The sequence below is a fragment of the Coregonus lavaretus genome (assembly GCF_964263955.1).
Source record: "Coregonus lavaretus genome assembly, chromosome: 28".
Taxonomy (NCBI): domain Eukaryota; kingdom Metazoa; phylum Chordata; class Actinopteri; order Salmoniformes; family Salmonidae; genus Coregonus; species Coregonus lavaretus.
This window is the reverse complement of record NC_140015.1, coordinates 20,400,110-20,414,974: the sequence shown is the minus strand read 5'-3', so window position 1 is coordinate 20,414,974 and position 14,865 is coordinate 20,400,110. Positions and strand designations below refer to the sequence as shown.

General features: G+C 45.2%; 1 protein-coding gene across 2 annotated transcripts in view; it reads right to left on the bottom strand.

Moving 5' to 3' along the window:
* The window catches only part of LOC311103737 (myosin-9-like), a 37,911-nt gene that overhangs the window by 12,549 nt on the left and 10,497 nt on the right, over positions 1-14,865 (bottom strand). Inside the window, exons 2-15 of one of the 2 annotated variants that reach the window (XM_084145371.1) lie at positions 9,974-10,308; positions 8,521-8,677; positions 7,505-7,532; positions 7,249-7,342; positions 6,495-6,515; positions 4,576-4,668; positions 4,396-4,459; positions 4,086-4,184; positions 3,863-4,006; positions 3,681-3,776; positions 3,180-3,451; positions 1,195-1,368; positions 754-927; positions 519-633 (exon numbers count right to left, since the gene is read on the bottom strand). In XM_084145371.1, coding sequence (XP_084001497.1) covers positions 519-633; positions 754-927; positions 1,195-1,368; positions 3,180-3,451; positions 3,681-3,776; positions 3,863-4,006; positions 4,086-4,184; positions 4,396-4,459; positions 4,576-4,668; positions 6,495-6,515; positions 7,249-7,342; positions 7,505-7,532; positions 8,521-8,677; positions 9,974-10,303 — 1,861 coding nt within the window. In that variant the 5' untranslated portion in view covers positions 10,304-10,308. The remainder of the gene's footprint in view (positions 1-518; positions 634-753; positions 928-1,194; positions 1,369-3,179; positions 3,452-3,680; positions 3,777-3,862; positions 4,007-4,085; positions 4,185-4,395; positions 4,460-4,575; positions 4,669-6,494; positions 6,516-7,248; positions 7,343-7,504; positions 7,533-8,520; positions 8,678-9,973; positions 10,309-14,865) is intronic. The other variant, XM_084145372.1, reaches the window with a different exon arrangement.

Sequence of the window (14,865 nt, the reverse complement as noted above, 5' to 3'; positions counted from 1 at the left end):
ACCCCTTGTAAAAAATATATCTGATAAATCAACATTGATCCACAGGGGAAACAGGGTATGAGCAAACAGGTTAAAAAACATAGGCAAAAGTTGATGCTGAGATGAGAAAGGTTTATATTCGTGTAACAACAGAAGGATGAGCAGAACAGGAGTAAATAAAGGAGACTGAAATGATGAAAAAGAAAAAACGGTCACCTGAATCTGAGTGGAGAAAAGGAAAACGCTGATAAAAAGAGGCTCTCTGAGACCTCTGTACCTCTGAGACCCAGTAAGAGAGGGAGGGAGAACAAACGAAAATGGGCCATACAGAGGAGCAGATGGATAGAATCCAAAACAGAGTGAATGGGTAAGAACAAAGGTCCAGACACCAGACATCGGATACGAGACGAGAGAGAAAAGTAGATATGAGACAGGAAGAGACCCTTTACTGAAAACATATCAGCAATTCCCAGCATGAGGGTTCATCCACTTAAGTCTGTTGTTCTTACTGGTTGGTAACTATCATTGGCTGCACTCACCATCCTTCCACAGTTCAGACACAAACTTGTCAGTGGACTGGTTGAGCAGTGTGGCCACGTTGTCGTTCAGAGGGTCCATGTTCTTCATCAGCCACTCGTCAGCCTTGTAGTCCACCTGAGGAGACAGAACACCATATAGACATTAGTATTACACAAGGTTTGCATGGGACATGATGTCCCAGGGCACACAGATTAAGCAGAGTCTAAACTTAGTCTTCATTACTGGTCCGTTTACCTTCCCGGCGTAGTGAATGATGCAGAAGTCGGCCTCATCCTTCAGTTTCTTGGGCTTGTGGAACTTGGAGTGGGTGCCCTGCTCCTGCAGGACCTTCTCCACAAAGCTCTTGTCAGTGGCTTTGGGGAACCAGCACTCCTCATCCAAAAGGGCCAGGATACCAGGGGGGCTAGCCTGAGGGAGAGCAGAGAACAGGGCTTAGAGAGACCAGGGAGCCTGGAGCTGCAGCATAGCATGGGACTGAACTGAAAGAGATGGAGGGAGGGGGAGAGATGAAGGGAGGTGGCAGGTGGAGAGAGATATGAGAGAGGATTGGAGGAAAGGGATGGGACTGCAGGAAGTGAGAGGTTAACAGGGAGGTATATACAGGAAAGGGTGGAGTGAGAAAGGGAGTATTCAGTACATGATGAAAGGTAGGGAGATACAAAGGGGTAGACTCACAGGCTTCTCAATGAGGTCGATGCAGGGCTGCAGGTCCAGGCCGAAGTCGATGAAGCTCCACTCGATGCCCTCCCTCTGGTACTCCTCCTGCTCCAGGATAAACATGGTGTGGTTGAACAGCTGCTGCAGCTTCTCGTTGGTGTAGTTGATGCACAGCTGCTCAAACGAGTTCAGCTAGAGGAGAAAGAGAAATTGTCAGAAAGTGCATTCATCATGACCAAAAACTAAAGTGTTTCTCTTTATTTGTCCCCGTTCCCCAATATGCAATGATGTGAAAGAACTTGACAGGTGAAAACAGATTCCCTGCAGGCATCCACCCCCATTCTGTCTTTCTAGATAAGTGGAGATCGAGACGAGAGGAAAATCGCTTTCAACAAATATACAGTCGTGGTCAAAAGTTTTGAGAATGACACAAGTATTGGTCTTCACAAAGTTTGCTGCTTCAGTGTTTTTAGATATTTTTGTCAGATGTTACTATGGTATACTGAAGTATAATTACAATCATTCCATAAGTGTCAAAGGCTTTTATTGACAATTACATTAAGTTTATGCAAAGAGTCAATATTTGCAGTGTTGACCCTTCTTTTTCAAGACCTCTGCAATCAACCCTGGCATGCTTTCAATTAACTTCTGGGCCACATCCTGACTGATGGCAGCCCATTCTTGCATAATCAATGATTGGAGTTTGTCAGAATTTGTGGGGTTTTGTTTGTCTACCCGCCTCTTGAGGATTGACCACAAGTTCTCAATGGGATTAAGGTCTGGGGAGTTTCCTGGCCATGGACCCAAGATTGATGTTTTGTTCCCCGAGCCACTTAGTTATCACTTTTTCCAGCATCATGCTGGAAAAGGCATTGTTCGTCACCAAACTGTTCTTGGATGGTTGGGAGAAGTTGCTGTCGGAGGATGTGCTGGTACCATTCTTTATTCATGGCTGTCTTCTTAGGCAAAATTGTGAGTGAGCCCACTCCCTTGGCTGAGAAGCAACCCCACACATGAATGGTCTCAGGATGCTTTACTGCTGGCATGACACAGGACTGATGGTAGCGCTCACCTTGTCTTCTCCGGACAAGCTTTTTTCCGGATGCCCCAAACAATCGGAAAGGGGATTCAGAGAAAATGACTTTACCCCAGTCCTCAGCAGTCCATTCCCTGTACCTTTTGCAGAATATCAGTCTGTCCCTGATGTTTTTCCTGGAGAGAAGTGGCTTCCTCGCTGCCCTTCTTGACACCAGGCCATCCTCCAAAAGTATTCCCCTCACTGTGCGTGCAGATGCACTCACACCTGCCTGCTGCCATTCCTGAGCAAGCTCTGCACTGGTGGTGCCCCGATCCCGCAGCTGAATCAACTTTAGGAGACGGTCCTGGCGCTTGCTGGACTTTCTTGGGCGCCCTGAAGCCTTCTTCACAACAATTGAACCTCTCTCCTTGAAGTTATTGATGATCCGATAAATGGTCGATTTAGGTGCAATCTTACTAGCAGCAATATTCTTGCCTATGAAGCCCTTTTTGTGCAAAGCAATGATGATGGCACGTGTTTCCTTGCAGGTAACCATGGTTAACAGAGGAAGAACAATGATTTCAAGCACCACCCTCCTTTTAAAGCTTCCAGTCTGTTATTCTAACTCAATCAGCATGACAGAGTGATCTCCAGCCTTGTCCTCGTCAACACTCTCACCTGTGTTAACGAGAGAATCACTGACATGATGTCAGCTGGTCCTTTTGTGGCAGGGCTGAAATGCAGTGGAAATGTTTTTTTGGAGATTAAGTTCATTTTCATGTCAAAGAGGGACTTTGCAATTAATTGCAATTCATCTGATCACTCTTTATAACATTCTGGAGTATATGCAAATTGCCATCATAAAAACTGAGGCAGCAGACTTTGTGAAAATTTATATTTGTGTCATTCTCAAAACTTTTGACCACGACTGGTTCTTACTCAAGACATTGTAATCCCTTTGGTCTTTGCCCCCACTCCAGTTTACCTCAAAGATCTCAAAGCCAGCAATGTCCAGGATGCCGATGAAGGAGGCTCCCTGTCGCTTGGTCTTGTCCAGGGCCTTGTTGATCCTCATCACCAGCCAGCGGAACATCCTCTCGTATGTGGCCTTGGCCAGGGCCTCAACCGCAAACTCAGCCTGTTCCTGGGTCTGGGCCTTCTGCACATAGTCCCTGCCCACCTTGATACGAGGGGACAGGATCGCACGGGTGAAGTCTGTCACGCTCATGCCCATCAGGTGGCACACCTTCTGAGCAGCTGTGACAGGGAGGGACAGGGGACGGAGAGATGAGATGGGGTTGAGAGGGAGGGATCCCCCAAGGGAATAAGAGTTTGATGCCTACAGCAGTGCATGGAACTAGACTTTGAAACCAAAAATAATGATTGTGGACTGAAAGGTGTATAGTCTGATGGTCAGTAGAGTGTAATTGATAGATACTATGATCTCTTTTAGGATAAGACCAGCCCACATAAAGGTTTGCTGTACCCGTGTCATCAGGCATGGAGGCCTGGTCTGAATGGCGTTCCTTCTTAAAGCTCATGTTGCCCAGCTGGAGCACGGAAGACACCACCTTCAGCAGACCTGCATTAGAGAACAACAAAGGTTAGAGTCACACACCCCCCAAAATAAACCTGTGAGAGGGTAGTGCGTCCCGTCTTCCCACTCACCAATCTGCTCGTCGTCTGGGATGCCCATGATCCTAAAGGCCTCCAGGGTCTCGGTGAACAGGTCCTTGTCCTGCTGGCCAGGGATGGTCACGTTTCCATTTACCAGGAAGCGGTAGTTGTTGTAGCCCTCCAGACACAGCTCGGCTGAGGGGAGCACAGAGTTATTAGATCTGATATGCACAGTTACCTGTACTTGATAAAGGTGATAATGAAGGAGGCTTACAGCGCAGTTTGTCTCCAGCCCCAGTGAGCATGTAGTAGAAGACATGGAAGGTCCTCTCGTCTTTGGCCTGGCGGATGGCACGGGACTTCTCCAGCAGGTCTGGAGGTCAGGGAGTCAAGGAGCCACTCAGAATGGATTATGAGCTTCTACTGGCCGGGGCGAGTGTGTGTGTGACTTAATTGTCTAGTTTACCGTAAACACTAACCGAGTGGTGTCTGGAGTTAAACTACAGTTGAATCTATAGAGAAACCATTGTATATTTCAAATGAGGGAGTGAATTTCAGTGTAGTTAACATAGTATGAAGGATACAGGTTTCAATGTTGGCACCCACAATGTATCCATTGACATCGAAGTTGATCCTGATGAATTTTCCCTGGGAGAGAGAACACAGTGAATGACTAAGGAAGCAGGCAATAATTGTCCAACAGAAAAAAGTAATAAATAGAAGTCAAAACACAAGCATCACTAAGAGATGTTAAAATGTCTTACGAATCGGGAGGAGTTGTCGTTCTTGACAGTCTTGGCGTTTCCAAAGGCCTCCAGGATGGGGTTAGCTTGCAGCAGCTGCTTCTCCAGCTCGCCCTAGTGGACAAACACAGAACCCCTCCATCAACCAATGACTTCATCCCATTGGATCCTTTAAAATCACCACATCCATATAAGGACTTATCTAGATAAGTGCAAATTCTATAGTGACACCCTTACAGGACATGCCATTTGTCCTTTCTCAGCAGTGGGATCAAACTGTGAATACCTTTGGTGATTCCGATGGATAATTCATAGTCGTGCATTGTGAGAAATATACAGTCATCTGCTTTTAATTTACTCTAGTATCACTTCATTGGGAGGATTTAAGTTGTTTAAACATTTGATTTGTATTTGGATGTTCCCTTTTTACGCCCAAGTCCATAATTGAATCATGAGTCGTAAGATAAAATCACACATTTGCCAACTGCCTACCTTACTTATGGAGAAAATAAAACAAACTGCATGCAGACCATTGAATATCACACACACACGGGAACACTTACACAAGTACACAATTCCCCACACACAGCGCAGTGTTAGTACCCACACCTTGACACCCAATGGACGACCCTGTGGCCCTCATCAGTAACCGTCACCTTTCACCCATAGCAGAGTAACCCCCAGACCCCATGCAGAGAACTGACTGTCAAGATTCACTACACGGACATTGGTAACTATACAAAAACCCTACAGCCCTAAACCTGCACATAGTTCACACTGAGCTCTACTTCAGACTGTTGTTGTACAGGTGGATCCATGCACATGAATCCATCTAAAATGCCACTAGTAATACTACAGTGTATTTTCATTTTTAAAGGATCTATACGTAGACAGGAAAGCCTACTGATGCCCTAAAGAGCCGGCTTCGTCAACATTCTTAATGTGAGGAGCTTGGAGCCCACTCAATACAAATACAGACTCACACTCATATTCTTACATAGCCTAGCAGTTAAGAGAGTTTGGCCAGTAACCGAAAGGTCACTGGTTCGAATCCCCAAGCCAACTACGTGTAAAATCTGTCAATGTGCCCATGAGCAAGGCACTTAACCCTAATTGCTCCTGTAAGTCACTCTGGATAAGTATGTCTGCTAAATGACTAAAAATTTTAAAATGTAGCTGCTATAGCAGGGGCGTTGTCAATGTTATCAATCTGAGGAGCTTGCTTAACCGGTAATGCGGTAATAAGGAGAAGGGAATAATGGATCTGTTGACTGGTATGAAGCATCCCCAGTGAACTCACTCACACAGAGGTATACAATCACAGTTTACTCCACTGGCATCACAATGCACACAGCAACTCAATGAGTTTGTCCAGAGATCTTTAAAATGGTGTGGACAAAGAGTGAAAAATGGAGGGGGAACTGTGAGAGAACATTGACCAGATCTCTAAACAGACACACTGGAACACACACAGCAAGCAGACATGGAGTCTCACACACAGGTAAACACATCAAGCACACTTCTGGAACCACCAGGGGCAAAACAAAGGATCAACAGCGTTATGCAAAATTCAGCCAGACTTGTTAAACTGCAGAGTTGGTTACTCATTAAATACATTTGAACTTAGTATTTAAAGAAGATCAAATCAACAATACAAAAGGGATGTGCTCTTAGTTTTGTCTGGCTGAATTCAAAAATGGCAATTTCCCCTTTAATAATGAACATTCCTTCTTCCTCTTGACCAACACTGGTCATGTGACCTACACTTCCAAGTGACCCACTAGCCCACCACAGAGCACGCTCCAGCAGCACGGGGGAGGAGGGAGAGAGACAGCGCAAGAGCCAGGGAGAGGGAGGAAGGGTGTGGAGGAGGAGATCCAGAGATGTGATGGGAGAGGAAGGAAGGGGGTGGTGGGGGGTGAAGGGAGAGGGTAACTCACATGTGACAGGAACGAGCTGGTCTGTTGATGGGAAAAGAGAAATACACAACCTCAAAAGGAATGATAGATACGGATACTGGTCTGCTTTCAGAAAAGACTGAGCCTCTCTTGAACCCTGTAGTTACAGCTGCATCTATCACAGGGGTGGCCAACTACAGCACTGCAGGGTTTTATTTTGTCTCATGGCTTTATAGAGCTCAGCTGCTGGAGGAGAAATGTCAACAATAGGAATAATGACGTCAGTCCACTGTGGTTTAGATATCACACTATGAACCGGCTACCAAGGGAGTTTAATCTACAGCCTGCAGTGCTGTGCTACTGTCAGTCTTCAAGAACCAGGACTGGCCAACCCTTATTTAGTGGTACTCTATGGCTCTGGTAGCATAGAGCGGTGTGACTGATGTAGAAAACGCACCTATCCAAGACTTGGAACAATATGGTGATGGCTTGACAAGTATGTAATGTTAAGTATTACTGGCACCACTATTCTCACACACAATCACAGTACAAGTAGTTGAGCACTGATGACTCGGAAAAGCCTGGTTCCGAGCTGATAAAGGACCATAGGAAACCAGGCCCACTTCAGAGAGTGAGGGAGAGTGAGAAAGAAAACAGGTATAGGAAAGAGAGGAGAGGGTGAAGAGCAGAGGAGAGGGTGAACATCAGAGGAGAGGGTGAACATCAGAGGGAATTAGGAGAGAGAATAGTAAAGTAGTTGAGGTAAGGTTAGAAGGTAGAGGACTGACTGACTGACCTGGTCTTTCTTGGTCTTGTGGGAAGAGGCCACATGGGCCAGATACTGAATGACCTTCTTGGTGTTCTCTGTCTTCCCAGCACCAGACTCTCCTCTGTGGAAGAGAAAATGAGAAAGAGGAGAGAAAGACAGAACCAAAAAAGTAACAAGGAAGTCAATCAGTTGTCAGCAACATCACAACTAAAACCAAGATATTTCAAGGTCATGTTGAGAGACAAAGATTTGCTGTTCATAGGGTTTTGTGCTCAAGACTCACGTGCAAAGAATGGACTGGTCTTCACGGTCTGTGAAAAGAGGTGGAGCCATGGTTTTAAAAAAGGTACATATTACATGCATTAAGTTTGGATTGAATAACATTGTGGTCCTCTGTAGCTGGTAGAGCACGGCGCTTTTAACGCCAGGGTAGTGGGTTCGATCCCCGGGACCACCCATACACAAAAATGTATGCACGCATGACTAAGTCGCTTTGGATAAAAGCGTCTGCTAAATGGCATATTATTTTTTATTTTATTATTATTATTATTAGGACATTTGAATTCAATAGTGACAGAATAGTTTATGTTATTATTTGCAGCCTATCATGGGTGCTTGTTGTGCAGAGGAACTTCACAGTTCCATTGTCAGAATAACAGAAGTATGTTGTTGCCAGCTGGATTTATATAAAATGTGAATTCTACAGTGTGTATTTGTTATCTAAGGAGCACATGCACCACATTTGTCTCTCTGAAACAGGAAGTGCATTGGTCACACAGGAAATCAATATCCGGTTTCCTGTGACTGGAAAGGGTGCTGCCTTTTAACCAACAAGCCAATTAACTATCCCCCTGCACATACTGCGCGGTAACTCCCTCCCTCTCTCCTAGAGTTAAATGATTCCCTTTACTTCAATGGGGGCCAACAATGGACTAACAAGACAAGAGGGAGTGAATGGACAGCCTGACAATGCCCAACGGTACATCAAGATAATGGGTCTGGGAAAGAGAGTACTGAGAATGTACTGTAGGTAGCCTACATCCCCTTAGACTGACTAATGGCCTTTCCTTGGTTAAGGAAGGCAGGAGCCCTCAGAAATTGAGGCCAATGCTTCACTAGTTAAATGCAAACTTTCAGAGCTAAGTCTGCCTGTAGGAGTCTAAACCGATGCATATCTTATAGACAAATTATCTTACTAAACATGGATGTTAAAATACTACCAATAACCCTTTTACTCAGTCTCATCTGAACACATTTGGTTACTTACGATGTTGTGGTATAACAAGGGTCTCCACTTACCCTGCATCATGCTCCTGTAGGCCGTGTCAGTGATGGCGTATATATGGGGGGGCATTTCATGCCTCTTCTTGCCCTTGTACATATCCACAATCTCTTCTGAGTAGATGGGCAGATTCTTATAGGGGTTTATAACCACACAGAAGAGGCCGGAGTATGTCTGTGATACAAAGAGAAATGCTTATTAATATTAACTACTGAGCATCTCTTCTATCCATGGCCTGAACAAAGAACACAAAATTCCACTGTCTATATCAGTGAGAGATTGCAGTAGATGCACTGCCAATGTAATAGTTTCAACTGACTGCATATTATATGACCCTCTTATGGTCTACAGCCGAGAACTAGAGTGGACAGATGTTTCAGGAGAGAACACATACGCTGTGAATGGGGAAATCATAGTGAACATTATCTTCTGAATCTAACCCTCTCCAAGTCTCTCGTCAACACCAGCTCCATACTTTATATCCCAATCCCCCTCCCTGACTACAGCTAGAGTCTGGGTTAGATCAGTCATGTTTCACAATCACCAAGACCTTCTACCAAACAGTGACATTATCCGAGGTGATGTCACCCCACCCCCCTCTGTCCCCTTCCATATACCCCTCATCTTGGTATGGGCATCTGGAGCATCTCTCCTCCCCACTTCATTTATGTTAATCCGCCCTCCATATTTCTGTCTCCTTCCCTCTCAGCTACATTCCTGCACTCCCCTCCCCATTGCTCCGTGCCCTTGCTTCTGGTCTGGTAGTTGTCTCTGCCTCTCCCAGGAGAGGGGCTTTTCTGAAGGGTACCTGGTCCAGTTGTGCGCAACACAGCAATACAAGAACCCCAAGAGGGCCAGGGTGTGTTGACTTGTCCGGGTCAAAGCCCAGTGTAGCAGGCACCAAGTCACTCCCAGTTGTGGACAGAGGCATAAGTGGCATTATGGGGGAACAATAACAATTGGAGCGCGATTTACATTCCATATCCATTTCATTTCCAGCTCCGCCTGAAACTCAACTCTGAACAGCTTTACTCTCTGACCCCCCCCCCTCGTGTCCCTCTCTGACCCCCGCCCCTCCTCGTGTCCCTCTCTCCTCCCCCCCCCTCCCCCTCCCCCTCAGGAGAGTATTGTTTCCTGCTGATACAGAGAGTAAGAGAGGGAAGGGAGCCAGAAAGGGAGGACTGAACATAATCGTTCTGATTTTTAAAAAGCTTGGTAAACAGATTACAGCCTTTCGTTTGGGGTGACAACCTGCACACAATGGGTCATCTGAAACAATGGGCTTAATGGGGTAATGAGGCTGGATAGAAGGACTACCTGGTTTGGAACCAAGCCAAGTTGTGATATGAGCGAACAGTGCTTTCGTAACCACCATTAAGCAAGACCTTGGATAACATCTAAAAAAAAAAAAAGACAATGATTTTCAGCTGTGTCCTTCAGCTCAGTGTGTGCCTGGTGTAAAATACTCACGTAGATGAGGCCAGAGTAATATCTCTCCTTGAGGTTGTGCAGCACTGAGGCCTCGTTCAGGCAGGTGAGCTCAGCCATGTCTTCCACCTTGCTGAACTTGGGTGGGTTCATCTTCTGGATGTCGTCCTTGTTGATTTTCACCTTCTTGCCAGAGTCTGCCAGCTCCACCAGGCACTCTTCACCGCGCTCCTCCTTCAGAGATCCCACCTCGAAGCCCAGCCGCTCCGACGGCACCCACACCAGCTTCTTGGTGGCCCAGTCTGCCTGGGCCAGAGGGTTGTTGACCATGTTGCGGTCCACGTACAGGAACTTGTCTGCGTCCGTCGCCATGGTTGCTGTGGAAAGAGAGACCCGGAAGTTGGTTAGGGCTAGGAAATGGAGCATTTAGTTGTAGTATCAATTCAATTTAGTTGTACCTCAACCCACAAACAAACCTGATGTAAATGAGCAACAGTCCTGACATATACTGAGCCAAGTAAACAAAGACTTCCCTTAAACTACAAAGCATTATCTTGCATTATCTATACCCAAAACAAGAATGTGGGCATTACATTTCATTTCACCCTCGCATCAATCTACATCCTCAATACCCATGGGATTGTTCTGACCTAAAGATCGCCACTGCTCAGAAAATAATAATAATAATAATAATAATAATAATAATAAGCCATTTAGCAGACGCTTTTATCCAAAGCGACTTACAGTCATGTGCGCATACATTTTTACGTATGGGTGGTCCCGGGGATCGAACCCACTACCAAAGTTTGTTGGGTTGTGAGTTGGTGTCTGTCAGAGAGGTCTGGTCCCTGGCCGTTTGTCTTTATGTAATGTCTGAGGAACGCTGGGGACGCCAATGTTTCTCTACAACAGGGAGAGTGCTAAGGTTAAGTCAGGTCGACATAAAACACACTAATGTCAACTAGGCCCCCACGTTCCTGGCAACCGCTACAGATGCTAATCAAATTACGGGGCGCTCTCCCTCTCCAGCCAAGAAGACCTCACTAACAAATCGTAAGTCACAGTGCTGTAAAACTTACATTCGTGGTAATGTGCAACATGTGCTGACCATTTCATCTAAATACGTGGTTTTGGGAACGACTTTGTTGATTACACGCTTGGAGAACAATCTTCAAAACAATTTGCATTTCGCAACGTTGGGTTTTTTAGGGAGGAGGAGTAGGTCAGAGTGGGATGTTTGACTGTTGTACATAATAATAATAATAATAATAATAATAATAATAATAATAATAATAATAATAATAATAATAATAATAATAATAATAATAATAATAATAATAATAATAATAATAATAATAATAATAATAATAATAATAATAATAATAATAATAATAATAATAATAATAATAAATAAATAAATAAATAAATAATAATGCCATTTAGCAGACGCTTTTATCCAAAGCGACTTACAGTCATGTGCGCATACATTTTTACGTATGGGTGGTCCTGGGGATCGAACCCACTACCCTGGCGTTACAAGCGCCATGCTCTACCAATTGAGCTACAGAGGACCACGAGGCCTAAGGAACCTTCAATGTTCAAAAACAAAAGTTAGAGAACATTCAAGGGACTTCAAGTCTAAATATTCCATAAAAAAATGGGGTTAAAGGCCTAAACACAATGTTCAGACTTGAATCTTGTTTACAAAGCTTGTGTAAAACACAACCACAATGCCAGAGGTGAGCGACATCGTTTGAAGGCCCAAACAGGACGGGCTCAGCTTTTGCATGCCTCACAGCTCATGAACAACATCTAAGTCATTGAAGTCAGTTCCATGGAGTAACCCACATGGAGTGACTAGACAAGTATTACAAGAAACCAGTGGGAGAAAAAGGGAAGGGTGTCTCATAACGTTCAGCTATAGACAGAGGGACAGAGAAAAGGGAAGGCCATTATCTGAACGCGCTGTGCTTCTCACAGGCACTGGAGCCTTTAAAATCCCAATTATCATCATTCCAACAACGGAAACGTAGTGCTTTCCCACCACCGCCAGGGTCGTTAGCCTAAAACCTTCCTTTACTCCCCAGGGTAGAAGTAAACGTTGACATTTTACAACAACTAGCGCCGTTATTTTTACATATACAATGTTGCAAAAAAGCAAACACTCAAAAAATGTTAAAAGTTCGGGATATTTTTCAACTTTACCATACTTAGTGGGGAGAACAAGTATTTGATACACTGCCGATTTTGCAGGTTTTCCTACTTACAAAGCATGTAGAGGTCTGTAATTTTTATCATAGGTACACTTCAACTGTGAGAGACGGAATCTAAAACAAAAATCCAGAAAATCACATTGTATGATTTTTAAGTAATTAATTTGCATTTTATTGCATGACATAAGTATTTGATTACCTACCAACCAGTAAGAATTCCAGCTCTCACAGACCTGTTAGTTTTTCTTTAAGAAGCCCTCCTGTTCTCCACTCATTACCTGTATTAACTGCACCTGTTTGAACTTGTTACCTGTATAAAAAAAGACACCTGTCCACACACTCAAACAGACTCCAACCTCTCCACAATGGCCAAGACCAGAGAGCTGTGTAAGGACATCAGGGATAAAATTGTAGACCTGCACAAGGCTGGGATGGGCTACAGGACAATAGGCAAGCAGCTTGGTGAGAAGGCAACAACTGTTGGTGCAATTATTAGAAAATGGAAGAAGTTCAAGATGACTGTCAATCACCCTCGGTCTGGGGCTCCATGCAAGATCTCACCTCGTGGGGCATCAATGAGCATGAGGAAGGTGAGGGATCAGCCCAGAACTACACGGCAGGACCTGGTCAATGACCTGAAGAGAGCTGGGACCACAGTCTCAAAGAAAACCATTAGTAACACACTACGCCGTCATGGATAAGAATCCTGCAGCGCACGCAAGGTCCCCCTGCTCAAGCCAGCGCATGTCCAGGCCCGTCTGAAGTTTGCCAATGACCATCTGGATGATCCAGAGGAGGAATGGGAGAAGGTCATGTGGTCTGATGAGACAAAAATATAGCTTTTTGGTCTAAACTCCACTCGCCGTGTTTGGAGGAAGAAGAAGGATGAGTACAACCCCAAGAACACCATCCCAACCGTGAAGCATGGAGGTGGAAACATCATTCTTTGGGGATGCTTTTCTGCAAAGGGGACAGGACGACTGCACCGTATTGAGGGGAGGATGGATGGGGCCATGTATCGCGATATCTTGGCCAACAACCTCCTTCTCTCAGTAAGAGCATTGAAGATGGGTTGTGGCTGGGTCTTCCAGCATGACAACGACCCGAAACACACAGCCAGGGCAACTAAGGAGTGGCTCCGTAAGAAGCATCTCAAGGTCCTGGAGTGGCCTAGCCAGTCTCCAGACCTGAACCCAATAGAAAATCTTTGGAGGGAGCTGAAAGTCCGTATTGCCCAGCGACAGCCCCAAAACCTGAAGGATCTGGAGAAGGTCTGTATGGAGGAGTGGGCCAAAATCCCTGCTGCAGTGTGTGCAAACCTGGTCAAGACCTACAGGAAACGTATGATCTCTGTAATTGCAAACAAAGGTTTCTGTACCAAATATTAAGTTCTGCTTTTCTGATGTATCAAATACTTATTTATGTCATGCAATAAAATGCCAAATGAATTACTTAAAAATCATACAATGTGATTTCACAGGTGGCAAGTTCTCTTATGGTGCCAGCAATCATAAAGCTATTCTTATGAAATAACAAAATCATTGAGTGTGAGGTTTCCCTGCTGTAGAATGACAAACAAATATTTTATAGGTAAGTTAGCCTACACCGGGGGCAGTGCAGTCTACTGCACACAAAGACTAGGCTAGGGCAAGTAGATGTTTGGGAATGTATTGAGAAAGGCTGTACTGCGTTGGATATTGGCATTACAGACAGAGAAAGGGTTATGAGAAACACTAAATGGCACATTAACCCTGCTCTAAGTTAGGCACACAGGGAGGGAACCAGGGCTGTAGCACCATTCCTCTCACGCCCCTCAGAGCTCTACAGCTGACTTCCATCACTACACCCTTCCCTTTCTCAACTCGGTTCCTCAATCCTTACTCCCCAGTTTCCTGCTGTAGAGTGTGAGGTACCCCACAAATTAGTCCCCCCGGCCCCCTCTCGGTCAGCTCGTCTCCCCCCCCCCCCCCCCCCCCTCCCCCTCCCCTCTGTTTATCCAGTCTTCCAGGGTCACATTCCTCCCATACTGACCCTTTATCAGAGACAGAGAGCAAAGGAATGCTGCACATTTCTTTCCTCTTATCCCCATCAGTCTCTCCTTGTCTTTATGCCTCTTATCCCCATCACCGGGTCAGTCGAGCCTCAAACAAGCAGCTCAAACATACACAGGCCATCTGTTGTATGTTGCCAGAGAGTTTAGCTTGCATTGTCTACCAGCAAGACATAGATAAGCCAGCAGGATAGGAATATAACCCACTGATATTGAATAGAGATAACAAGGATAAAATCAGACTTCAAAAAGGAGAGCATGCAGCCGTTTTGGACGGCCCTGGGGAGGGAGGGAGCAGAGAGGCCTGTGCTGGTGTTCTACACGTCTTCTTGACACAGATTAGTCAGTGACATACTTGCATCTCCTCCAATCATCTCCTGAGAGCAGCACAGGGCTACATTTATAACGACATCTATTCTTTTCACAGTCATTCTATGGAAGGTGCTCTACATTGAAAGAAAAGGTGAAGGCGAACCTAAAGTGTGATGGTCTGCCGCTGCCATTGCTAGACATTGCCTAGCCTGTACATGGCATTAAGATAACACTGGGTAAGCCTAGTAGGCCTCAGTCTTTTATTATGACTCAGTCTCAAACCGACATCACAGAGACTAGAATGTAGGCACAAAGGGAGGAAGTAAGGAGTGTCCTTGTTAACGCCTGGCCCCCTTGTT